At 45.0% G+C, this 26,296-nt stretch overlaps 1 protein-coding gene across 1 annotated transcript in view; it reads left to right on the top strand.

The window, feature by feature from the left end:
* LOC119453749 (cardioacceleratory peptide receptor) overlaps positions 1-25,660 on the top strand; it is a 196,515-nt gene extending 170,855 nt beyond the window's left edge. The window contains exons 3-7 of the mRNA XM_049668432.1: positions 9,251-9,354; positions 15,887-15,980; positions 19,256-19,527; positions 21,297-21,414; positions 25,267-25,660. Of these exons, the coding sequence (XP_049524389.1) occupies positions 9,251-9,354; positions 15,887-15,980; positions 19,256-19,527; positions 21,297-21,414; positions 25,267-25,496 (818 nt within the window). The 3' untranslated portion in view covers positions 25,497-25,660. The remainder of the gene's footprint in view (positions 1-9,250; positions 9,355-15,886; positions 15,981-19,255; positions 19,528-21,296; positions 21,415-25,266) is intronic.
* Positions 25,661-26,296: the final 636 nt, after the last annotated feature.

Here is a 26,296-nt window from a genome sequence, read left to right as displayed (position 1 = left end):
TCATAAAGCCACGCACTGTAGCTTGCATAAATTTTCGATTTTCACTAAACTTTCTTAACAAACTTCTCATTTACCAGCCCCACAACACCGAGGCAATGTCATGCAATGGGTAAGGCCTCCCTTATTGAAGAAAGCTTTTCCGAAGCACGGGCGATGTCGGGGGTGCACTTTATTTGGCGTGCCACAGCATGGAAAGGATTTGCAAATAGTGCCTGGGGATGAAGCTTGATAGATGCCAACAGAGAATTATTTCATTTCTGCCAGATTCTCAGAGGCACATTTCTACTATTCTTTAAGGAAAGCATTTATTAATTCGCAAGTTCAGGATAAGTTTTTCCAAAGTATTCACGGTTCTCAAGTAGTTCTGATTAAGCATCACTTTACCCGCAGAAAAGCGCTAAATTTGACACAGACAGACATGTGGTGCGTGAATAACTTCATTAACTTCCTTGACTGCATTCTCTTCCTATCACTACATTGTTACGGCCATATGCTTGCGAAAAAACACTCCAGCACTGGATATTTTTCTACCATTGATGCGTATTCTATCGCAAGAAACACTGGTTGCCCAGAAAGCGTGTTTTTGTTGGTCACATGTCCCTACAAGTGGCCCGTTTTTTTTAAAAACATACGTCAAATTTACACATTTTAGACATATAAGGTGCTTGTAAAAAGCCACTAATGTAAATTTCTACCGCAGTTCATCAAATTAAACTTTTTGAGATTTGTAGTGACTTAACCAGTAATGTAATTTTTGAAATACATAACAGCTCCTATAAACATGACCGCACGCACAGTCATATATTAGCCATGAGCGCGGCCCTTCAGGAGCGCCGCGGCAACTGCTCGTGTAACGTCGCAGCCAGTACTCGCGTCAGTCATCTGCTAGAGTCCGAGTGGCGTACGCATGCCTCCCACAGCGTTTACGTTTGTTCGCTCTATTTCTTTATGCTACTACACTTCTGACGGTCTATTGAACTTACGTTTTAGGCTATATTCTTGGGCGAAAATTTATATATACGGCTCAACAATTAATTTCTCGAAGACAGTCCTTACCAGCTGCTGGATCTCGGTCAAGCGTGTAGAAACCTTTTCATGTGTGGTTGAAAACTCTGGAGCGGCAATTCAGGGGGATAATCAAAGCATAAATGTGAAAACAATAAGTTGCAGCATGCGGCCGGAGGAATATTTGCTGCTGCAAAATAAGCATGTTACAAGTGTTTCTTACAAATAACTTCTAAAAATTTTACCGTGATTTCCAACCTATAGAACTTGCTTTGTGATGATTAGTGGTAAATGGTAAAACAACCAGTTTTGTATTTGTCGAGTGAAACCTCCGGCAGTGCTATGAGGACTCGACACTGAAATCAAGATTCTTCCGGTACCGCTTGCTTTGTGAACTGCTTACCAATAGTAGGTTGTTTGATGCCAGTTATAAATGTTTAACAGAAAGGAGTGGAGAGTGTCAGTTCTTGGAGGCTACAGTGCGGACTGAGGGGAGGGTACAGTGTCACCGGACACTCAACAATGACAAGTTGATCGCCGACACGGGCCTCCAGATCACGATAAGAATTGAAGACAAGTTTGATCTGCCAGTTGCTCAACCGCTATTCCACGACGCCAAACCAGTCACCGAGCAACGTGCGCGCAACAGACGTCATTGACCAACCGCGTCGCACAAACCGACTTGGAAAAACAATTGTACAAATCTACTCGCTCGCGCTATTAAATGTGCGCAGTGCGGTAGACTCAAAGCCTGCTCAGCGGCTGTCACAACCACAATAAAAAAACTCACCATCACCCTTGCTCCTCTCACCACCGCCACCGGAGCGAGGAGAGTGAATACCATCGGCAAGGCCGCGCTCGAAACCGTAGCCCCTGGCCAGCATTTCGACACCATCAAGGCCTTCTAAGACCTCCACCAGCACACCAGCAACAAAGATGACACAATCTACCACAACAACTGCCAGAAGATTGTCATTGCAAAATACCGCTACGTGTATCCCCCTGGTTCAGGTCATCCCAGCGCGAGCGCTATTGTATCGAGGACGCCACAACTCCGACCGGCTCCCATGCGACTGCACCGACATACTCGACCAAGCTCAACTTCACGGACCAACCGCGCTATATACATGCAAATGACAACACCGGCAAGTCAACCACTGCAAGAGATGACCGACGACTCGAATTTCGACGATTTCAGCCAAGGCCGAGCAAAAGTGTGCAGCTCTCCCGGCACTGTAATGACCTACCACGGAACGCCGCGTAGATCTACCACCGGAAACCTTCATGGCATCTACATCTAGAACAAGAATAACGACATGCTAATCCTGCCCATGATCCACAGGTATAATTAAAAAAGGGAGAAAAAGTCCTCTGGCGCCTCCTGCAGTCCCTCATGCGCAATCCATTTAATCATGGACATCGGTTCCAGCCTGGTGGAACGCCAGTTCCAACCGCCGTCGCCACCGTAGCCTGTGCGTCAAGCTCTGGCAGACTCCGAAAGCCGGGACGAGAGCATCTAGCAGTTCTGCTAATTCGACAACCGCCAAATGAAAAAACTTCGTTCAAGATGAAGAGACTAAGGAGCAATGTTTTGCTGTTAACCCCGCTGTCATCATCGACCATCTTCTTCATGTGCGGCAATGTGTGGAGAACAGAAAAGGATGAAGCGCGCACTCACCGCGCGCATGGGCCAGGGAAAACGGGGTTGCAATAAACTAGTCACACCGAGCACTCGTAACCGACGGATGCGCAGTCAGTTTGTTAATTATAATACCACAGGCAATGTTGCACCATACCTAGTGGCCCAAGTTTTCTACATGGTCACATACCGAGTGGCACCCACTCAGTGGCCCAGTTGTTGTATAGTTTCAAGACGGCAGCATGCAGCACTCGGTGAAATGTGGGGAAAGAGGAAAAAGAACTGTGTTAATAAAAGGAAACAAGCTATCTACGATTTTATGCCGCTTTATAGTATAGATGCTCTTGGCTTTGTGCAACTGTTAGCCCGCACGACTTTACTGCCAAACACAGAGAATGCGTCCCCGGGGAGAGCTTCTGCCGTCCTGAGGTAGCGCTTGGCGAAGAAGCTGCAACGCAATGTTCCGTCGCTTGAGTTGTTCTTTAGGTGTGAGGAGGAAAGTAGGTGGTTATGGCGACAAAGAGAAAAAAAATGTTGAGCACATTTCGTACATAGGCCTGACCGGAAGTGATAAGCTTGCGTAAAGCCCTCCTGAGAATGTCGGAAGTTGCTTTTAGAGAGGGCAACAAATTTGAAATGTTTCAAGACGTCAGAGTTTCCGCGAGGCTGAAGGGCAGAAGAAATATTGCAATCGCTGGTTGGTACGATCACCCGATATGGCGAGAAATTTGTACTGACTTACTTTCTTCTACTTTCTTCTCCTCCACAACACCGATGACGTGGATCAACGTCCATTGAATTCGAATCGCGTGAACTTTATTGTAATGTTCTTTGCACTGGTAGATAACTTCGTTAACAGTTACTCGTACATTCAGCCCCCCCTTTAGATGGTACAGCGGAACCTTGAGAACTAAGCTCATTGACACTACGATATATCAAAAACCGTGAAAACAACATCTGTAAAGCCTCTACGCATGTTCGATAGCTGACCTTGAGTGTTCTGCGGACGACACGACATCATAACTTGCTTCTTCAAACAATAATCAATTCAATTCTTTATTTACTTCACCCAAAGTCAGAAAACAAGTTGAAAAAGAAACTATAGGCTTGACGAACAAGTGTGCGCCATAACCATGTCAAGCGGGGCACACGAATGTAACTTGTTTTGAGTGCATGAGTAGTACCGTACATCATACATACCTAATGCATACAAGATAGATATCATACCTAATTAGTCGAACAGGTTCAAGCGTGTGGACATTTCAATCCGAGTGCAATCTCTATTTGTTCTTTTTTTACGGATCGTATTATTTATTGGTGTTTGTGCTCAAAGCAAACCTGCATTTCAAGCAGTTATGAAGCATCTGGTACGCTGTTAAAGCAAATTCACTGCTATCTTTTCTAAACGCGACACTTGTCGTTTCGTAGCAAACAACACGTGCACTACTCGGACATAAGGCCTACAACCCGTATGAAACGCCATTATGCATGTATTCTCAACTTTTACTATTGTTATGGATTGAATAAAGCCATACATTCTTAGATGTATGCACTATGGACACGGACGGCAGCTTTCTCAGCAAAAATGGTTGTTACGCACCTGTAATGTCCAACTGAAATGATGACTTCAAGTTATTTATTTCATGTTGTTTCGAGAAGGCTTTTGAGAGGTACATATTTCTTCTTTTATTGTTCAATCTGTGCTATATATCAAGTGGCGTGCATAGTTTGGTTTGTTGTGGGTCGTTCATTCTTCACATTAAAGGCGCACACTTAGGCCCTGATGTTTGACATATTTTCCGATACCCTCTTAGCGCTTGAGGCACAAATCACTGAAAACATTGCGGAGTAACTTCTGAGAAAACTTAAAAGAATATTTAGGCACACATAGGCATAGTTCGTCAGTGCACTTTCGTAAAGAAAGTGTGCATCACTTTATACTTTTGACGATGTCGACAAAAGGTTGACGTGTTCAACCTCCTTTAAAAATTGCAATTGACACGTCTCTACATCAAATCAGCGCGGTCGCCATAAATTACCTGGTATTTTCTGTAGCGGCTCCAAATAGACTGCGCCACTTCTTGTCACAGTGAATCTATTTTAAATATTGTTCGGCGCTTGAAAGTGCTCAGAGTGAACATTTTTAGAGGACGTAGCAGCAAACTCACATGAGGACATTTTCCACAAACACCTAATTGGCTAAGAGAGATTCCGACATTATGGCTACTCAATGCACTGCCATAGACCCAAGTTCGAGAATTTTTTTCGGGAGGATTTTGCAACTCATATTCCACAATGCATTCACAACTCAAAAGAAGTGCTTAGATGTCCTCCGATTTTTAAACTACAATGTTTATCAAAAAGCCGCCTCACGTCAGGCTTAGTATTTATTGCAACCTTTGTAAGTTACTATGTCACATGAGAATACGTGGCCAACAAATGGCGAATGTTCACGATGTCTTCTAGATGGCCTGTTTCTCTAAATTCTGTGGGTCACCTCCAGCGATCTTCATTGTGCAGCTAAACTCAAGCATGCCTATGAAGCCACAAGCAAGGTGTAGATGTGATGAAAATTTTTGGCCAGATGTTATTCGTCTCCAACTACTGCTTTCTTAATATTTCCGCAAAACGCGATGCTTTGAGAATACGTAAAATGTGTGTAATCGCAAGCGGACGACTTCTATATGGTTTGCGCAGAAAACGACAGGTTTATTAAAAGAAATGTAGAGAAAAATGGTCTGAAATGTTATGAAAAAGCTCTTTAAAAATTTGAACTTTCAAAGAAATGTTGACGGTATAAGCGGAGAACAGAAACAAATGCCATGGACGGCAAAGTTAGCAATGTTGATTTCACCTCTCTGAACCTCGTGAGCAGAGCCTGTATAACGAAGATAAGTCGCATGGTTAGCGATCTTGGCCGATGAGCTTCGCCACGCCCTCTAGTACTCTGAGCAATCTAGTAGTATGAGACTATGAGTATTGCAATAATTTCACTTGAACCCTGAGGAAAAGCTCGCGCTGGTGGCCAGGACCCATGGCCTCCATGGACCAGGAGACCGCCCACCCTCGGGCGATGGCTTCAAATCAAACTTTATTCCAACAATAGGGATATACTAAAGGCCGTGGCTCAACAGCCGCTACACGGGTTAGACTAGGACCACAACACAGTACAAATGGCAGGGACAGGCATCAACGGCCCATCAAAGATATATTTAACGCAAACAAAATAAAAAACAATATGCATAATGAACAAAACCATAATCTCAGACATATCCTAAGTACTCTAATGTTTCTAATCGAAACATAAGCACAATACATGGTGTCCAAAATAATGGCAGGCGATGAATATGCTATATCGGAATCAATGCAATATGAACTCTAAGTCCACAATATATAAAATAGACCACCATATACTTCGCTTGCTGAGACCAACCAAGTTTATTCGTCATCATCAACTGAAGCACGCTTTCAATTTTTAACCGTCGAGCGGCCGCAATGATGCGGACGTCCTACCAAATTTTTCTCACTTTTAATCCGCAACAGTGTGCCTCGATATAATTTATGACAACTTTTTTCTGAATTGATCATTGCAGCAGAAGCTGACGCTCTAGATACGGTGTAGACGCCGTAAATGTCTGTCTACACACTAGGTGAATTTCAGCGAATGCGCGTACGAATGGTTCTGAAAAATTTTTGCTGCCGTATATCATTGTTCTATTTGCAGACATGAAGTGACGATTCATGCTCACGTTTTTCTTTGTTACTGTTTTTATTAGTTTCAGCGCCTAGCTGCGCCTAAGCCGTAAGTGTCATTTAACTAAATGCTGTCACGATCACAGTGTATCGCGCGATGTGGCCTTGTAGTGCTTAGACCGATGTCACGTGTGTGATTACTGCCTGCAGCAGCTGCAATGGGATAGTGAGATTTTTGAAAAACAGAAATAATAAAACGCACCCACTTTCACTTGTTTCTTATATTTTAACCCCTCGTTAAGCGTATCTTGCCTACAGTCAGCCCAGATTCACTTCACAGCCGCGGCTTAACTTCTTTTTTTTACTACAACATGAATAAACAAGAATCTGCTTGTTCCGTGTGCAGACGTGATCCCTTCCGTTCAGGTTCTGTTTTTTTTTTTTTTCGCGAAGGCTTTTTGAAAAGACAAGTTCGCTGGGGTTTCACATGGGCGATCGCTTTTCTATGGCCCACGCCAAACATTCCATTGAAGCGTGACGTTGAAGCTCAATCATGTCGTTGATACTGAAGCCGTTCAATTTTACCGTTGCGAGCTGAAACATGCCGAAACATGCCGTTGTATGTTGTATGTATAACCTAGGAACAGCAAAGGATTCAAATCTTATTAACGGACTGCGTGTTCCTAATTTTGTTAGTAAAGAACTCAAGTGCATTTTTTATTGATCACGCTGACAGGATGCGATTGAGGAAAACATTGAGGAAAACATGATTGTAATTTCTTTAAAATGCATGAGTGTGCCTGAGCAATATCTGTAGGCGCGATGCTGCGATAAGAAGTCCCAGGATTACCTGCCGGCTCTCCTTTTAAGACTAATATACTCACGAAGCATGGAGGTTTTTCTAGTTAACTGGCGGAGTTTATGTGGTCAAAAAGTAGGTGCCTGAGTGCCCTCTATGAAGGCTGCGATTTTTTAACGTAACAAATCTTTCAGTGTACACTACAATAAGATAACCCAATGGCGCACCGACGGGGGGGGGGGGGGGGGGGGGGGAGGTTCGGGGCTTGTAACCCCCCCTGAGGCCGAGTTAACCAACGCGTCTAGCCCCACAAGTCCAACGTCTACCTTCAGTGTGCTCTGTTCACATTGTCATTACAATTCAGGAGGTGGCTTGAGGTCTAATTTTCCTGATTAACAAATACACTCTATCATTGTCTTTTTTTACTTTGAGTAAAACGCCGAAGAAATAAACATAGTCCACATCCTTGCTCTCATTATTATTATAATTATTAGGCCTTTATTTGCTGTTGAATTAATCTGGCTAAACCAAGGAAATTGCATTTTATGCAAAGTGCTTCCTCCCCACCGCACCACAAAAATTCAACCCCTCCCTGGCAGAGATCTTGGGTGCAATCTTGGGTGTCTGAGATAGCTGCTGTGGATTTCGCAAGTGGTAAAAGCTCACACTCGCGTCAACGGAACTGAGCGAAGGCAATACGAAGATGATGTCACTTACTGTAAAAAATGTGTCGTTGAAGAAAAAGAAATTGGGTTACGGAGGTATTTTGAAGTTGCACTACAGGCGTCTAAACGATTTGGCTATTGTTCAATTTGTTGCTGCAGATTTGAGTGCTGAATGTCAATTATAGCTTCATACGAGTTGATTTGTCAAGCTCTGCAAGGAGATTTGCGTCATTGGACTAAGGCACTCTTTGAGGCGACAGCCTCAGGTAAACACTGCAACAGTGTGATGGAATGTCAAGTACGTGGTGACTACGACATTCTTTACCATCGCTATACTAATTGACCAAACATGCAATATTGTTTCAATTTATGAGTCTACGTCTCGTCGTCTATACTTTAGGCACTTGCATCTCAACGTACTAATTCCGACACTTAATATTACAGTTAAGCTGTTAACCTCTAGTTGGTCGGGAGTTTTTGGGGCCGCGTCTTCGCGGGAAAAAAAATCACGCTCAGCGATTGAAGTGAAAAGTGCATACATTATTCCGTATCACGCATACAACGTACAGCACAGCGTGCGTTTCAATAAAAGGCAAGCAGAAAAGAAACATTCAAAGCACATAATTGATGATAAGGCGCTCCTGATTACATTGCGGAACACATAGCACTCCCCGCGTACGTTTCCCGGTAAAGATTGGGGTTGTGCAAGCAGCCGCGGCGACGGCAGCTTGCGACGTGGGGAGTGACATCACTAGCCGTTCATATATAAAACAAACAGCCTAGCAAACTATTTCATTGTTGTTGCAGAACCGCTATGGTTAGGCCACACATAGCCAGCACTCTTGAGGAGCAGCATGAATACGATGAGCAGCAAAGGTAAAAGAAACGGCAGTACGACCAGCGGTGGCGCATTCCGAAAATTACCATTACTACCAATAATCTAAATTACTATTACAACGATTACTCTAACGCAATAAAGCATTGCATAACCCTTCAGAAGTTTTAGTGGTGGGTTTCAACATCTTTGCTGGACACCCACGTTATCAAGGTCGGGACGCGGAATCCATTTTTGTTTCGTATACCAAATATAATGTTTCTTAATAATGCTAACTATCGTGCTCATAAAAGTTAATGGCTTTGTATGTCAGCATATGCAACACGTCGCTGAGCTATTCGTTGGTGGTGCACTACACAACTGTTGAACACAGCATGAAATGTACCGTCGCGTGGTAATTAATAGCGTGATGTTTCCTTCTTGTAGCGTTTGTAGCTAAAAACCATGGCTAATTACCCACAATAGAAATCAGCCGCACGGATGGAAGTAAAAACGGAACACAACAAGAAGTTAAAGAAAGAAGCAACCGGAAAATTATTCATTCATTAACACAACGACGACAGAATTTTGACTAAGCATTCTTCATCCATGCAAACTATTCTTATTCTCTTCAGATCTCGGCGTGGGTCTGGTGAGCGTCCTAACCGACATCATCTGGAAAACAACTGTCGACTGGCACGGAGGCAACTTCGGCTGCAAAATAGTAAAATTTGCACAGGTGAGGCCTTGAATACCACTTGATCTGAAAGAGCTTTAGTGCAATGACATATTGAGAATTCTGCCGACGTTTAGTACCTTTATTCTTGGCCTGACGTCTACAGAAATGAAGCAGAGAAAGCAAACACTCCTGAATAACCGTAAATTGTTATCGCCAGAAAAGTTACAGCATAAAAAAAGAAGACTGTTGTACCCGAGTACACTTCTGCAATAAGAGAGGCCTGATCAATTAGGTCGTAGCACACAATTAAGTACTGCGCTAACGTTTCAATGCAATCGATGATACCTAGGCAACATATTTCAGCTTCAAATGATTAGCAGACAGCCTAATGTCTGCATATTTAGGTTTATACTTCGATCTATGTGATTCGGACAGCTGATTTTTCATTAATGTATCTTCAAAGTGCTACCAACGAAGCCGTTCCCCTTAGTTATAACCTTTTTTCGTAATTATTATGCAATGTCTATAAGGCCATCGGATGCATTGCTTGTCTATCAGCTTTTTATTATCTGTTGACGTTTGCTACACGTTTTTCATCTCCCTTATTGATCTGTTCTGAGGGCACCAAGTCGAGCTCACAAAACGCAAAATCTTTACCACAATAGCCCTATATTCGCTGTTTACTACGTAACATGCATTTCCTGCGGTAAGTAAAGCTAAACTAGTGCTCGCCTACCTTTCGCCATCATGGGTATGTTACTAAGAGCGAAGAAGTTTTCGTAGTCTTGCATATATCAGTTCATATCGTTCTGCAATACGCAACGGCTTCCTGAAGGAAAGATGTTTCAGCCATATAAATTTATTTATAACAGCCTTGCCAGGTACTGTGCGACGTTTTGCAAAGGTTTGTAAATTTCTATGTTATTTTTAAAAGAGCTCACTCATTTACTCTGCCCTTTAACTGTATGCGTTATTGAACAAAGCCTCTTCGGAGCACTTGATCGCATTCGCTGCACCATTGGACTGTGAAAGCTGTAGTCCAAGCAGCAATGTACCCTATCTAATATTTTGCTGTTTGCCTATGTCATATTTTGCTTGCCTGTTTACTCCTGTTGCAGTTTAAATGCGCGCAAAAGAGCGACAATGAATCGGCTTCGGTATCGTTCACACCGGCAGCTCTCAAAGGTCGCGCGAACAAGTACTTCGCTACCCGAGCGGTCGCAAATGGTCGCCTCTATTCGAGAAGTGACTGCTTAGGGTCAGTTTCTCGCTGCTCGATTCCTTAGTCACGGGACAGCAGTCGCAACATGCCGAACCAATCAGCGGTGCAGGAGCAGGATGCTTATCTGAATTGGCGATGACGCTGCTAGCAGGCGTGAACGACAACAATCGCGATTCGTTTAGGTGTGGAGACGGGCTAATCGCACTTGGAGGTGTGAACATCGGTCGCCATGAGCTCCGTCTTAGTCGCTATCCACAGTCGGGTGCGCGACACCTGCCAATAGCTTATGTATATGCGCCCTTAGAGCGGCATTGTATTCCTTCACAATACTCAGAAGCGGAAAATGGGTAATTCGGAAAATGAGGTGTGTACTTGCCCAATCTCTTTTTAGTTTTTGCTTCGAAACTTCCGCGTTGGTTGGTTGGTGTGACGTGGCACAATTTCGAAAGGTGTTTTTTCATGTTTGAGCCGTTTCGGGTGCCGCAACAATTTTCAAAATTTGCTAAGCTGTGTTTTGGCTCCTATAGAATGTAATGCCTCCCTTACACTCGTATTCTTACATTCTTTAGAATGTAAGAACAGGCCACGATAGTTTGAAAAGCTATGGTGACCGCTTTTGGTGCAGCACGTCAAGAACGTGCTGGGCCAGGAGGCATGAGCCTACCATGAGGCCCGGACTTGGGCTTTAGTTCCTTTGGTGTTAATAATTCTTATTTCTCTCTGTATTGATGCTGCTGGAGTTGAAAAGGTAGACATCTCCAGCCCCATTAAAAATGCATCTCGCCCTTACTGATGAACCTAGACCCGTATAGGTGCTGCCTAAAGTCGTAGCATGCGGGGAAGTGTGTAGTGACTTCCGGGCGATGACGTCCCTAGTCTTTAGTTTTCCTACCTCGTTTTATTGTTGTCAAGTATCCTCGCATTTAAGACTGGTCGCTGAATTTTATTGCGATAGCAATTATATGGACACTCAAAAGCAGATTTCTGCCGTCGGCGTCGCCGTCGCCGTCGCCGTGAGGTTCCGTATGACGTCAGTGGAGATGAAATCGTCGCCGCGCGCCGAACGCTGTATGTGCGAGTGAAAGGGCGGAGGGGCGCGCGCTTTCACGGTGAGTGAACGCACGGCGGAGAACAAACGCGCGTTCTGCGCCGTGATGATAAGTGGTTCTTGAGGGAAAGGGAAAGGTTGGCGCCATCTTCTGCAGCAGAAGATAGCGCCAACCTTTCCCTTTCCCTCAAGAACCACTTATCATCATCATCATCAGCCCTTGAGGGAGCACGGATCAGCGCCAAAGCTCCCTTAAGGGCTGCAGAAGTAGGCGTTTCTTTCCTCCTTTACAATCACCATATATGTAGAGCAAACGTGCCTTCTTCCGACGCGCGAAAGGACGTGGGGGAGGGGGAGGGAAGGGAGGCGACGTTTAGCTGCGGCACCAAGTGCCTAGTTATATCAGAGGCTCCGGCAACAGTCACCAACGCCGCACGCATTTTGAGCGAACGCGGGCAAAACGCCGACGGCGTCGACAACAGTTCTGCGTGTTGCCGGTGCTGCTGCATGTCCAAGTTTATACAGCTGATAAAGCTAGTATCATTACTCCGTATAGCTCTCTACAAATTTGCTATCGCAATTGATGCTTCGCCTTTCAGGTGAAACTGCGACAACTTTTTTGTATACGCGTAATACACCTATACACATAAATTGAATATTTGTGTTTTGTTTCCGTTTACGTTTGTGTTTCGTATTCATTGCGGTCGTATGTGCAACGTGAGAGATTATTTACGCTAGTTCAATTGTTAGATGTATTGTTGTCTTTCTACAGGAAAGCTCTAAAATCACACGCAGGTTACTGCAGAAACATATAGCCTGATGAATACGCGAAGCATAGGTTGTCCTGCGATTGCACTTTCTCGTATACCACTGTACCACATTCATAGTTCTCTTGGACAGCTGCTGCAAATTGACGATGCTTTTTTTCTGAAATAGTCAGGAAACTTGTCATTGTTACCGTAATCGTTAACCTGAAAACATAGGAATACAACTCCGGCAGAACCCGTGTCACGATAAATGTCAACATTAATGCAGATATCAATAATTCAATTAACCTTAACACTGCAGTGACACAGCGTAATGCCGCTGTCAAAATGCCTCATGTATGACACGTATATGCAGCCGGGTTCCTCTTTCGAGCATCGATGATGATGAGGTGGAGGATTGATTGGCGTGTTCCTTGAAACGGGGCGGTGACAAGTAGTCCCCTAGCCTGCTTGAGTTAGGTGTGTTATATGCAGAGCATTGCTGCTATACATACCTTTCATTTTAGCATTTTTGTATACATCTCTCAAACTTTTTATCTTTCTCAAAATTTCTCTATTTACCTTGTACCGATACCTATGCCTGTAAGGAATCCGACCGTACCATTTTCTTCCTTGCTTTTTTTCCCACCAGTACTCGAGGCATCTCTTGCTTATCTAGAAAGCTGACGGGCTGATGCTTCCGTCCACTGTCAAATTCAATTTAAATCCAAGCGCTTCCGAAAGGTGTACGTTACCTACGGGTCTCATTGGGTGAAACTTCTTGCATTCGATTAGGAGGTGCCGAGTGGTCTCCTCATTTTTCATGTAGCAGACACATGCCTCATCTTGTGGCGAAAATTTTCTCCGGTGTGTTTCTGAAATACACACAACGAACCACCTTTACCAGTTCATAGCAATGAGAAGACTGACACGGACATACAATTAACGCTTCACTTAACATGGTCATGGAAACAAAGCTATTTCTCCTTTAGCCCGTTATATCAAACATTTAGACCCAACTGAATCCTAACCACACAACCAGGGCTGTAGCCGCGTGACTCGAAGCACTCGGCCACACCCTGGGAGGCGGTGGGTTTGAACTCTGATGAGAGTTGTCGGCATCTGGAGGGTGCGTACCGAGCGCATCGTCAAGATTCTTGCCAGAGTTCATATGCACTAGCCGGTGGGACGACAGTACGCTACCTCGATCAACTCGGCGGTCGGGTACCCATTGCGCTGTCTCAAGCCGGATCTGCCTCCCAAATTGGGAGTGCAGGAAGGTTGCAACCCAACCCAGCTGACCGACCGGACGTTGGGTGTCCACGAATAAAAAAATGGTGGGCAGGGTTGTAGTCCCACTACGATCTTTTTTTTCCTCCTTTGAATGAAGAAATTTAGAGAAATGCATGCTGACCGGATCTACATGCTAAATGACCCATGAACAGGCTTTCCGATTTTGCAAGATACGTTCGTCGTATAAGAAATACAAACAACTGCGGAATATCTTTAACGTGAAAGCATTATATGGCTCATGAGGCGGAAAAGCCGGCGTTGGCGTGGCCACACGATGTTCCAAAAAGTCTGCGACCCCTTGACCTTTGGTGTTAATGAAGGCTTAATTGGTAAATAAACAACAGTTAGTGAAAATATACTCAATTAAGGCACTCGAGCCCACGACCTTTGGTGGGTGTCGAACCCAATACAACTTGTGTTAAAATAAGGCAAACTTAATTAGGGCGCAGATAATTAAGATACAGGTAATTAAGACACTCAAACCCCAGCCTTTGGTGGGTGTCAACTCCACGATCTTTGGGGCTAGTTAAGGTTAAGTTAATTAAGGTGAAATAAATTAGGGCACACGAACCCAGGACCTGTTTCACGCTGAGATGGGTGACTGTAAATGCGGCACTGGGTAAGGCACCGCTGTTCGAAGAAACGCTTTGACGCCGACTTGGAGCACTGCGTATGTGCCACTCAGTATGTGCTGGTCTTCAGTGCAACTACTTGATGCCAAATCGGGTCACTGGGTGCGTGCCAGTATCAGTGTGCCGTGCTTCAGTGGACGTCGTTGACGCCAATTTGGGTAACTAGGCATGTGCCACTGCGAATGCGCCGCTCTGCAATGACGATCATATGCGTCTGAAAGAGCATGGTCACTGAAAGAGCTATGCTGAAAGAGCGTGGGCATCGCGCCGTGATCTCAATGCTTTCGCATTCATCCACTTAGGGATAACGAAGTTCCCCTTGAATTTTTCTCATCAGATAGTGATGTTCATCACTATCTCTGCATCACTCTGGACATGCTGTGCCACCTAGCAGCTCCGCCACGAAGTCAGCGCGTGCTGCGTGTCTGATTAGGTATTCAGTCAAAATTGTCGGAGTATTTATGACACGGCATCGATTCCGCTCAGCATGTGATGAATTTTAAAGGATTATTTGTTTTTCGTTGAAGAGCGGTGGCACACCCAGTGATCGATGTCTTCTTCAAAAAAATTACACCATCTTCCCGTAGGGGAACTCTGAGTAGTATGCGAAGCAGCCATGGGGTCGACTCAAGGTAGTTTTATCAGCTGTATAAACTTGGACATGCAGCAGCACCAGCAACACGCAGAACTGTTGTCGACGCCGTCGGCGCTTTGCCCGCGTTCCCACCGAACGCGCGCGGCGTTGGTGACTGTTGCCGGTGCCTCTGGGTCGCCTACCGTCGCGCCTCTAACCTAAGCTGCTTCGAATTATCGCGCGCGGAGCCGCAGGTGTTGCTATTCGTTGCGCAATCCGGAGAGGAGAGGAGCGTCGGAGAGGATAGAAGCAATGCCGAGAGGAGAGGAGATGAGACAAGGAGAGGAGGGGGAGGAGGATGCGCAGTAGGGGTGTGGACGTCGCACGGCGGATGGATGGATGGAGGGAGGGAGTGACATAGCCCCGACCATAAGATGCTTCGCATCTAAAAGGTTTAATGAAGAGCGGCACTTGCTGAGTGACTCAAGTTGGCGTCAAAGAGGTTCATATAAGAGCGGCCGATATTGACTGAGACACTTTAGTTGGCATGAAAGACGTTCATTGGAGAGCGGAGCGTATGCAGTGTCACATAGTCCGTGGCCCAAGCTGGTCCCACCGTCAGTTTCGAACAGGGTTAACTCAACGCGGCAGCCCGACGTTCTACCCATTAGGCCATGGACTGTCCAGTGACCCAAGTTGGCGGGAAAGAGGATACACAGAAACATATAAACATAGCTGAAAGTGCTTGAAGCACCCTTTACCCCCCTCCCCTCTCTCCCCAGCATAGGGTAGCAAACCGGATCTTCCCATCTGGTTAACCCGCCTGCCTTTCCCCTTTATTCTGTCTCTCTCTCTCTCTCCAATGATAGAAATCTCTTTAAAATGCGCCTAAGATTTCATTTGGTAAGAGGAGTCATGCTCCTTCAGCTTGGTATAGATGTATCAGAGAGAGTGAGAGAGAGGTCGAAAAGGAAATGCAATAGTGTGACTGGTATATTATGTGCAATTGTATCTTCGCGTGCCTTTCTTCCAGTGGGTTTCAATAATACCGTCTTTTAATGTTTTTGCCATATCTAGGTGCTGGTAACATACTCTTCGACTTACGTGCTGGTGGCATTGAGCATCGACCGGTACGACGCCATCACTAGGCCTATGAATTTTTCCGGAAGCTGTAAGTGGTCTTTTCAATTGATTAAAATTTCAATAAAATTTCAGATTACACAAATATAGAGGACTGGCAATACAACTATGAAATAAAAGCTATATTTATGTTATCAAGGTACTGGGATTTAATTAAATCTCTGATTGGCGTCAACAATACCGTCAAATACTGCTTAGGTTTTTATGATTGCCTTGTACTGTGCCTTCGCTGCATATTTATTCTACCTTTCACTCTTACACTTGTTACCCTGCCAATTTACGCTTAAGCAGATTAGACTGCTGTAATCTAAATTCAACATTATTAAATTCTGTAGATTTCCACTTGCTCTTCATCCTGACTTCAAAGTCCGGCCAATTATCGCAGACTTGGCTGCATGATTTTTGCTCGCTGCTAGGTGCAATAATAAATGCAGCGCGAAACTGGCGGATATACGGGAAGCAGACAACACGAGCGCGAAGTTCTAAATGGCTTTTATTTGACTTACATAAAAATAGTGCCAAAATGACACCAAAATGGCGAAAACCGTGAGCTATCGCGCAAAGCCACTTCGCAAGTTACGGTAGCGGGAAATCTCAAGAGGTCTTGATGATAGTGTGATTCAAGAGAGGCATTTTCAGATACAACATTCTCACGCCATGTATTCATGTCGCCTTTAAAAGCGGAGTCTACTTCTCGTAGCGGCGATATAAAAGATTACATTTTGCAAAATATGGTCGGTACTAGCGTTCAAGCAATTGAGTACGAAGCTCCCTTGGTAGCTTTTCAGATTTTGTATTTCAGGCTGAGCGGAGATGATAATCTTGGGCGAGAGCTTAAACTCCACTTTGAAGGTTCCTAAAACCCTGGCTTGCTACTTCTGAGAATGTCGTAATCGCAAGTCTTTGCTGCCATTAAGAGATAGAGAGAATCAAGGAAAGACATGGAGGTTGACCAGACGTACGTCTGGTTGGCTACCCTGCACGGGGGAGAAGCTATGAAGGATTGAAAGAAACAGTAAGCAAAATTAGGTAAATAGTTCAGCCGCACAGTACTAAACGTGGGGTGTCTGTAACCGTTGCCAATGTTATTTAGTGAAGACGGTACGGTCATTTATGCGCCTAATTCCTTGAGGAAATATGTGGGCTCACTTTGCCCAATAACGCTGCTTCGCGGTAGCGACCTGCTTCCAGCAACTTGTGATGGCTATTGCACAAGTGCCGGAGAGATATTGAAATGTGACAAAGCGCAACCACGACGTGAGTGAACACTATGCTGTAGCTGTCCCGTACATTCACGGTGTCGGGCATAATATCTGGAAGGGTGGCAGTAATGCAAGCACTGAAGTAATCTTGTCTGCCAGTGAAACGCTGTGCCAAGTTGCGTTACAAGTTATATATGTCTCCAAGATAGAAATAAACACCAAGTACTAAGACCTAATATAACGCCAGGAAAGTTACGCAGCGCGGAGCTTTTTGGCGCCATTCGATACGTCGGTGTTGCCGAGCGTTATCTAGTGAGCGTGTTAGCCAGCATAAAAACAAATGTGAAATACTGCTGCGGAGCACTTAGCTGTGTACAGCCGTGTTTGTGGTTGCCGGTGATACTTTTATAGTTGTATCACTTTATGTGCCGATTCCGAACAGTCACATCGCCTGATTTTACAGACTCGAAAAATGCAGCAAGATGCGCACCTCTTGTTGAAGTGGGCCCTCTGTATGCCTGAAAAAGACCATTTGGGAGCGCAAACACGAGTGGTTTGTAATATGGCTTTACGCATCGGCAAGTGTCGAATGACCATTCTGCCCTTTTTTATGGTCAACTTTGTTGTGCGAGATTTTTTACAAACAAATTTCATTGAATTGAAGCCTCACGTTGTGTGTTCTTGTATTTGTTATGCCCCATTTCATGTAAAACCGTTAACGGTACCAAGGCTAGAGAGGCTGCTCTCACTTCCCGCATTCACTTACAAAAAATAGTGTGTCACGTATGAAAAATATATACGCACGTCTCATATTACTTCAAGTGCATTAATTATTGCATATCGTCATGGGGGCACTCGTATTCCATACATTTATTGCCACTGCGACACACCAAAAATCAGGCAATTCGCATAATCACACGTAGCAGCTGCACGTCAGACGCAACTCCATTGCTCAGATCTCACGGTATTTTGTCTGTCCAAAAGCTAAATAAATATTCACTTGGATTACTTGTACATAAAAGTGTTTGTGGAAAGCTTCCATTTCCTTTAATTACCAACAGCCAGTTTCCTCACACCATGAATACCCCATTCGCTTCTAACGCATGCTTATTACCAAAACCTAGAACTAATAATGGAAAATTTACGACCACATTTTCAGCCACATTACAGTGCAATTGATTACCATCCCATCTTAAGGCAGCATTTGACTTCTAAGATGTAAATGTCACATTCGTGCACTTTTGCATTCAATGTTATATTCCACCGTTTACTTTTTTAACAATTGCTTTGTGTCAATAAAAAATGTTCTTCTTGGTTTGTGTTACCTAGTGACATCATCACTACGCTGTTTGTTTTTTATAGTCATGTATAGTCTCTGCATGTATTCAAGTTTTTCAGTTGGTACTAACGGGAGGTCCCCTCGACAGTCTTGTTGACTCTGGGACCACGCTCTGTTTGTATGCATAATCCATATTTGTTCCCTTATTTTCGTGCAATCATCAACTCAAACTGGGAAAAAGTTGAAACAGAAGGTTTCACACTTTTGTGCCGCAACTTATGGCGTAATTCTTACGTGGAACGAGTCGCATATTTGTAACTACTTTGCTCCAAGCGAGCGGGCTGTTTTCGTTCGCTAACGAAACATAGTCAATTGCTTGCTGGAAGCACGCACGCGCACAAGCGACACGTGATTTGACGTAACTTTAAACTTTATATCGACAAGTTGTACTTGCAAAAGACGAAGTAGCTCATCCACAGAACGAGTCGAATTGTAAAAATAAGTGCACAGCCAAGCGTGCGGAGTAACACTTGGAAGATCGCACTTCTTGGGCTCTTCAGTAGCAATGCCGGCTTAGTGAGAAACGGAGTCACGTTTCTGCTCCATGTATTTACGAATGTACACACACTGCCCAAATCGCAGCTTTAGGCTGTCTGGTGGCCCAAGGTTGCGATCTGGCCACTTTGTGGCCGCGAACAGCGGCAACGGTGTTGCTTAGAGGCTGTTAGAATAACTGCTTCATAGTAGCCGTCGCACAGGTAAAATATTAATCGTTGTGTGGTTTGAGTGAGCGTTCCTGTTTAACTACGGGAACCGTGTTCGCAGGGAGGCGTGCACGCTGGCTGGTATCGCTGGCCTGGGCTACGTCCGTCGCCATGTCCTTGCCCTCCATTTTTCTCAACGGGGAGGCAATGGTGCACGGCCGTCTACAGTGCTGGATCGAACTGGAGCTGTGGCAGTGGCAAGTCTACATGACGCTGGTGGCTGGCTCACTATTCTTTGTGCCGGCCCTGCTTATCGCTGCCTGCTACAGCGTCATCGTCTACACCATATGGGAGCGGAGCAAGATACTAAGAGGTGCAGTGTGTACACAGGTTGTGAGAGGAAGGGGAACAAAATATTTTTCATGAAAGGTTGCCTCCAAAACGTGCCACTGTTCACGCCACAACAGAGAAAAAATAACCAATTACTCTAAGGCTGCCGCTGTTTCAATAAGGGTCACTTTCCAAAAAAAAAAGGATCGTCGAATCCGGGAGGAAATGTCACATCTTACATCGTGGGTTTGAATTTCTTGGAAAAGAAATGCCTCACTTTTTGACCGGAAGGTTATTGATGGCTAGGGTTAAGTATTGAATTCACATTCATCTAGCTGAGAGCATGTATGACCGTTTGCCCTTAAATCCCTTTTTTTTTTTGGAAAGAAACTTATAGGCGAGTCTTCGCGGAATCACCTATAAATATTTTGCCATTTGTTTTACGCCAGTGGTGAGCGCGCCCTTCTTTCTCGTAGGCTTTTCAGATTTAAACACGCTGTCTAGCTCTGCTGCTCTTTTTTTGTGTATCGTAATGTGCTGTGCCAGTCGTCATCACTTTGTGCTAGACAGGCCTAAATTGGACACACGCTGAAAGAACGGGAGCCAAAAATAGCACGAACTGCACTTTCATCGCTGTTAGCGAGGCCATCGCCTTTCCTGCAGCAACGAATAAAAAGAGAAAATATACGTCTCAGCCTCGCCTATCCACGGCGCACTAGGTAGTCCTTAACAAGCTATGAGGTCCAAGCTGTTAAGCGGTTCTGGCATCTCCCCGCTGCCCATAGACATTGCGTAGCTGCTGAAGTTGTACAAAATTCCTGAGTTTGTCTATATGATGTTTTTTGTACCGCATCTTTACTTGGGGTCCAAAAAAAAAAGCTTACCGCATTCTCGTGTTTCGAGAAGATCCACATCTCGGCGCGATGCTCGTTACATTAAATGAGAAAACCCGTAATCTTTGTTGATACACGCTGTACTTTTTAACGCTTTATTGTATGAATGCTATAGGTATTGTCAAATATGGCGGCAATCTTCACTGTAAGAATGACATGCCCGCGTCGGTAACTTACAGCTACATCAAAGCACCTTGTGCCTGAAGACTATCGAAGGTCCTTATGATTTTCGCTTCTCCATATCACCTGGTCATATAACCTAGTGTGGTAAGGGGACATGGGATCCTCATAGTATTCACAGAGCACATGTGTACTTACATTTCTGAGTGGTCCGAGTGTTGAGTCATTTAGTCATTATAATTATTGATTTATTTCTAGTCTCTCCTAAGAAATTTAATGCAAAATTTCTTGACAGTTTACTAAGCTACTTGCAGTTACCATTCAAGTACGCAGCGAGTAGTCGTTTAGAGTCTATATTACTTTCCACTGCTTGCTATGCATTCATGTTTTCCTTCTGTGATTGCTTATTATGTGGCGTGCTTATTGTTGATGTGCTCAACCGTTTAGACTTGTCGTTTATGTAGCTTCGCAGTGGCAGTGCATGCATTCGTCGTCAAAGTGATGAAGCCAACTGCCGGACGATCTGCCTTCGCAGTTATCTACGCTTATGCCTCTACTATGTCAGTTGACAGCACTCAGCGCACAGTATTAAACCACGCGAACATCTGGTTAGCCTCCGTGCCTTTCCGCTCGTCTAGTACATGCTACACTCAACTGCCCTCGATAGTCCCGGGCAATATACCAACCACTGAGGCCCTGCTTTTTAGATTATGCGTCTCCTATCGGTGTTTCTCTTTCAGTGTTGTGGCGCACAATATATCTGGTAATTATCAAATGTTTACAGGCCTTCTTGCAGTCCTACGGAGCCAAGCAATATAGGTCTGTCATTTCGCAGGTGTTCACGGCAAAGAGATCGACACGAGACGAACAAGTTCTCGAGGAGTGATTCCCAAAGCGAAAGTCAAGACAGTCAAGATGACTCTTATCATAGTTCTAGGTGAGACCTCATGTGCATTCTGGCTAGCTTTGTGTGTGTGTGTGTGTGTGTGTGTGTGTGTGTGTGTGTGTGTGTGTGTGTGTGTGTGTGTGTGTGTGTGTGTGTGTGTGTGTGTGTGTGTGTGTGTGTGTGTGTGTGTGTGTGTGTGTGTGTGTGTGTGTGTGTGTGTGTGTGTGTGTGTGTGTGTGTGTGTGTGTGTGTGTGTGTGTGTGTGTGTGTGTGTGTGTGTGTGTGTGTGTGTGTGTGTGTGTGTGTGTGTGTGTGTGGGTGTGTGTGTGTGTGTGTGTGTGTGTGTGTGTGGTGTGTGTGTGTGTGTGTGTGTGTGTGTGTGTGTGTGTGTGTGTGTGGTGTGTGTGTGTGTGTGTGTGTGTGTGTGTGGTGTGTGTGTGTGTGTGTGTGTGTGTGTGTGTGTGTGTGTGTGTGTGTGTGTGTGTGTGTGTGTGTGTGTGTGTGTGTGTGTGTGTGTGTTTAAGCGAAAACTAAGGACGTCGAGCCGAGTTTCGCCGTCGCCAGCAATTTGACTTGGTAACGCCTTGGTAACGCATCACGTGACTCGTTGCGCCGAGCTCCGCCGTCGGCTTGGCGCGAGCGCTCTCCGCAGCTGGGTCGCCGCCTGACCACTTGACTCGCCGCGCACCTGGCTAAATCCCCCTCCCCCCCCACCACACACACACACATTAAGCGCTTTTACCGGCGTCTCTTGCCGTTGCGTCTCTCGGCGTCGTCGGTGACGATGGCGAGATCTGGTGAGCCTTGAGCACAGCGTTTCGCCTTAGCGCCTCCCTCAGCGGCGACGCTGAGCGTCGCCGGTTGACGGAACGCCAGCAAACGCAGGAAAAACGCTGAATGTGGGGTGGCCTTAGAAGGAACGCCGTGCTCGCCTCGGTCACGGATGACTTGGCCACGGATGAGCTTAGCTACGGATGAGAGCGAGGCCTGACCGTCTTCTGTGAGCGTTGGGCGGGAGCGGGATGCTTTGGCCCTCGCCGGCTAAGCGGCGTCTGACCACCCCGCCAATATCACCCGGCGAGCTGCTTCACTGGAGAAGGTCTGGAATGCCAAGCGCGCGAAGCTAGCGTCGGAGACTGAGGAAGAGCGAGCCGTTCGACTCGCAATGCGCCGGAAGCGGGACTACAACGTTGGTTAAGCTAATCAAAGGTTAACCAAGGGAAACCAAGACTTACCCAGGCTAAACCAAGCTTTCGCTTTGCATATCCAAGGTTAGCTGAGCTAAGCCGCAGCCATGTTTTTACGCTGAAAAAAAAAACGGCATTAGTTTTTCATTCTTTTCTTCATGGCAATGTATATTTCTAAGTATGTAAAATGAGGCACTTTGAGTTTAGCGTAAATAATAATGCTACTGTTGAAAACAACCACTCTTCTCGGTAGTTGCGCATGCATTTTAGATAGATTACATATGGCAGCTCAAAATAGTAGTGCTTAGATCAGGCAAAGCGTCTTCTGAAACGACTATTTCGATTTCCTGTTTGAAGTATTCTGTGCCGTGTCTCTGAGCTCATAGGCATTTACAAATACTATTATCACAGCAATTTGACAAAGTATATTCAGTATCCCATTATTAGGTATTTAACCAAATTAGCACAAAACAATATATCAATCAGCAATGTTTCATGATAAGACAATGTTGCGGCGATTTGCCATGGTAGCTAAGTGGCTATAACGTTGCACTGATTAACTTGAGGCCACGCAATTGGTCCCGGCCGCGGCGGTCGCATTTCTATGCGGGGGGAAATGCAGCAGCACTCGTTTACGTAGATGTAGGCGTACGTTAGAGAACCCCAGCTAATCAGAACTAATCTGGAGTCGCCACTACGGAATGCCTCACATTCAGACCGTGGTTCTGGAGCTTAATCTCCCAGAATTTAAGTTTTATTGTTGCGTCTTCAAACAGCCACCGTATCGATCCTTTGAGATGGCATTCGACCTAGTTTCGGTACACCTCTAAAACGCAGGTAATGAAAATCAGTCTGTGATATATTTAGGCATTATAGTTTATTTTATTGTATTGGTACGCAGAGAAGCAGGCGCTGTTGTTAAGTTCACAGGCCGCGGAAATTTTACCAAGCAAGTTACAGTTAAAATATTCCCCATTTCTCAAAGATACAATACCACACCTGGTCTTTTCATGAAAATTGCTGTCTACTTTTTAGCGCATTCATTTGAGCGCACCTTTTATGGTCTTTTTATCACATGGTTTAAAGTAGCAAAATGATTTGCGCAGACGTTTTCACGCTCCGTTCCTTTGTACTGATGGCTCTAAAATCGGATAACTTCAAGTTTTTCACAGTTCACAACATAAATCAGTTTTTAATTGCCATAGCCCTGTTTTCCATTGCGGCATGAAGTTACGTAGCCATAGCATCGTAGATCCCGCATATTGTCAATATTGCTGCCGACGACATAAACGTGGTTCAAGTTCGAGCAATGATGTCAATTTCACTTGGTGCTATGCATCAGGAGGATTGACTGTAGGGCTGGTTGGCCTTTCATCATATTTATGGTAGTTTAGCACTAATATAGTACGCGGACAGAAAATCACAAAGTGGACAAGGACGGGCGCTGCTTGCAACTGTTTATTTATACCTGCCAGCCACCGATATTTGTACAATTTGAGGCACATGCGCGCCGTTGCATCATCGCATAACGAGGGAAGACACCGCTGCATAAGGCTCTCGCGTATCGAAGACTGGCTTGCATGAATTCGTACTCAGACGAATGCAAGCTTATCGAAGCTTCACGAATGCAAATAGCGACATATTTTTGACAAAAGATGCCTCCAAAGTCAGTCGAGACGTGCAACCATTGCTGCTACCTGGGATCAGTGTTGCAAGTCTCGGCCCGCCGAGACGTGTAAATACGTTACCTATAAGTTCTTGCTCGATCTAGTGCGTACTAAGCATGACAAAAAATGACTTTCGCATTTATGACAAATAAAGGGCGGTCGAAGAGCCTAGCTTGAACAATAAAATTATTTTTATCGTGACCTACATTAAAATAACCACTTAATTAAAGATTTTGTTTTATTTTATTCACGATGTTTTCGATAGTGCTAGTCGTTTTTCTATATACATCCATAGTGCTACATTGATCGACGTGTATTTTCCTTAAATAGCTTTTGTTGTTTATTATTATATTGTCACGAGCTCTCATAACAGAGGCCAGAAAGAGCGCGAATGACCACGGGGACTGTCGGTGGAGAAGGAAGACGACGTTCGGCTGGTTGCTTTTGTACTGGGCTCGAAACACGCCGACCGTTCCGATTTATCTGCTCTGCAGATTTCAATGAACGCTTCACGGCGTAACAATATTATTGATTCATCTAATTTCTGAGCCATTAAGGTGCTTAGAATATTCACTACTTGTTTTTAGCCTGCTTGTTCAGTTTTCATTCTAATTACTCTGAGGGTTGCGCTGATATCTTCGACTTTGCGAATGTCCTTCGCCTACTCATATCTACGCTTCAGTTTCTGTATGTTAAGACAATAAAATGATGTTTTTTTATTTTTTAAAGCTTACACTAAAAGCTCGCTGTCTCGATTTTAGAGCATGAATTCTTAGCATCGAGTGCCGTTTTTTCATGTGTGACTTTCAAAAACATCTCATTTTTTGGACAGTTTCAACGCAATTTGCGGTAAATGGGTAGCTCAAAACGAGCAGAATTAATGTAGCCTGAATGTGAAGTCACTACAGCGTCACATACAGCAACGCTGGCTTCGCACAATGCCTGTAAGTGTCCGGCTTCGAATGTTAATTTGGATTCGATGGTTCACGCTTACACTGTCTTGTTGAAGGGTGCTTTTACCAACATTTCTCGCAATTTTCTGTGCGCAGCCTTCGTGTTCTGCTGGAGCCCTTACTTCGTCTACGACCTCCTTCAAGTGTACGGCGCGACGCCCAAGACCCAGGCAGCCATTGCCGTAGCGACTTTCATCCAGAGCCTAGCGCCGCTTAACAGCGTCGCGAACCCACTCATCTACTGCTTCTTTTCAAGCAACATGTGCCGCCACATTAGGCACGAAGCTCTCCTCACCTTGTCGCCCCATGAGCCGCCGTCTTTATGATCCGCGCGTCTCGCCCGCGGATCAGGCAACCGGTCGTACCTGACGCATTCGACGGCGGTATCGAACTCGGTGCTCTGAGGGCGGGTGACTCTGCTACCCGTGCGCCCGATGACTAAAAAGCAAAGTTTGTCGCACATGTCGCAAAGCATGGGGTGTTGGGGAGTTTCGAAACCTCACGCGAAGCACGGGCTGTTGGCGAGTTTCTAAACCTCACGCGACTGTTTTTTCGTTGAGATTCGCATTCACCTTACCACTAGAGCGTTTTAACTTTCCGTGATACGTGATGCCCTATATAGGTGGACCGCGCATGCGCCTCCTATACTGCTCACTACCGTGGCGTCAATCGCAGAGATTCGCGATTGGCCTCTTGATAAGAGACCAGTTGCGGGCCGAAACAACCCACCTCGATCGTAATTAGACCTCGGTACTTCTGTTCGTCGTGGCAGCCAGAAATTTATGAAAGAAAGACGGCGATTGTTTAACAGCGTCTCAGGTTGAGCATAGTATCTGCGGTGGCTTGTACTGCCATACGTAGTATTAAAATAATTTTTTTTATTTTGAAGCTTCTTTCTAGGCCGTAGAGAGATGATGCCGAGATGGCATAGTGCTAGATGATGCCGATGACATGGAAGCGCAGTATTAGCCTTGATGACGCTCTAAACCTCTTTTTCTTTACTGCCGCAATAACTCTACGATATAGCACTGTACGTGATGGCGATATGCTAAACAGTTGATGACATCGCACGTTTACCGCGGTGCGCCGTAGGCCTAATGTGTATTCCCCATTACGGTAAAGTATT

This window comes from Dermacentor silvarum, chromosome 5 (genome assembly GCF_013339745.2).
Source record: "Dermacentor silvarum isolate Dsil-2018 chromosome 5, BIME_Dsil_1.4, whole genome shotgun sequence".
Taxonomy (NCBI): Eukaryota; Metazoa; Arthropoda; class Arachnida; order Ixodida; family Ixodidae; genus Dermacentor; species Dermacentor silvarum.
This window is presented reverse-complemented; position numbering and strand designations above follow the sequence as displayed.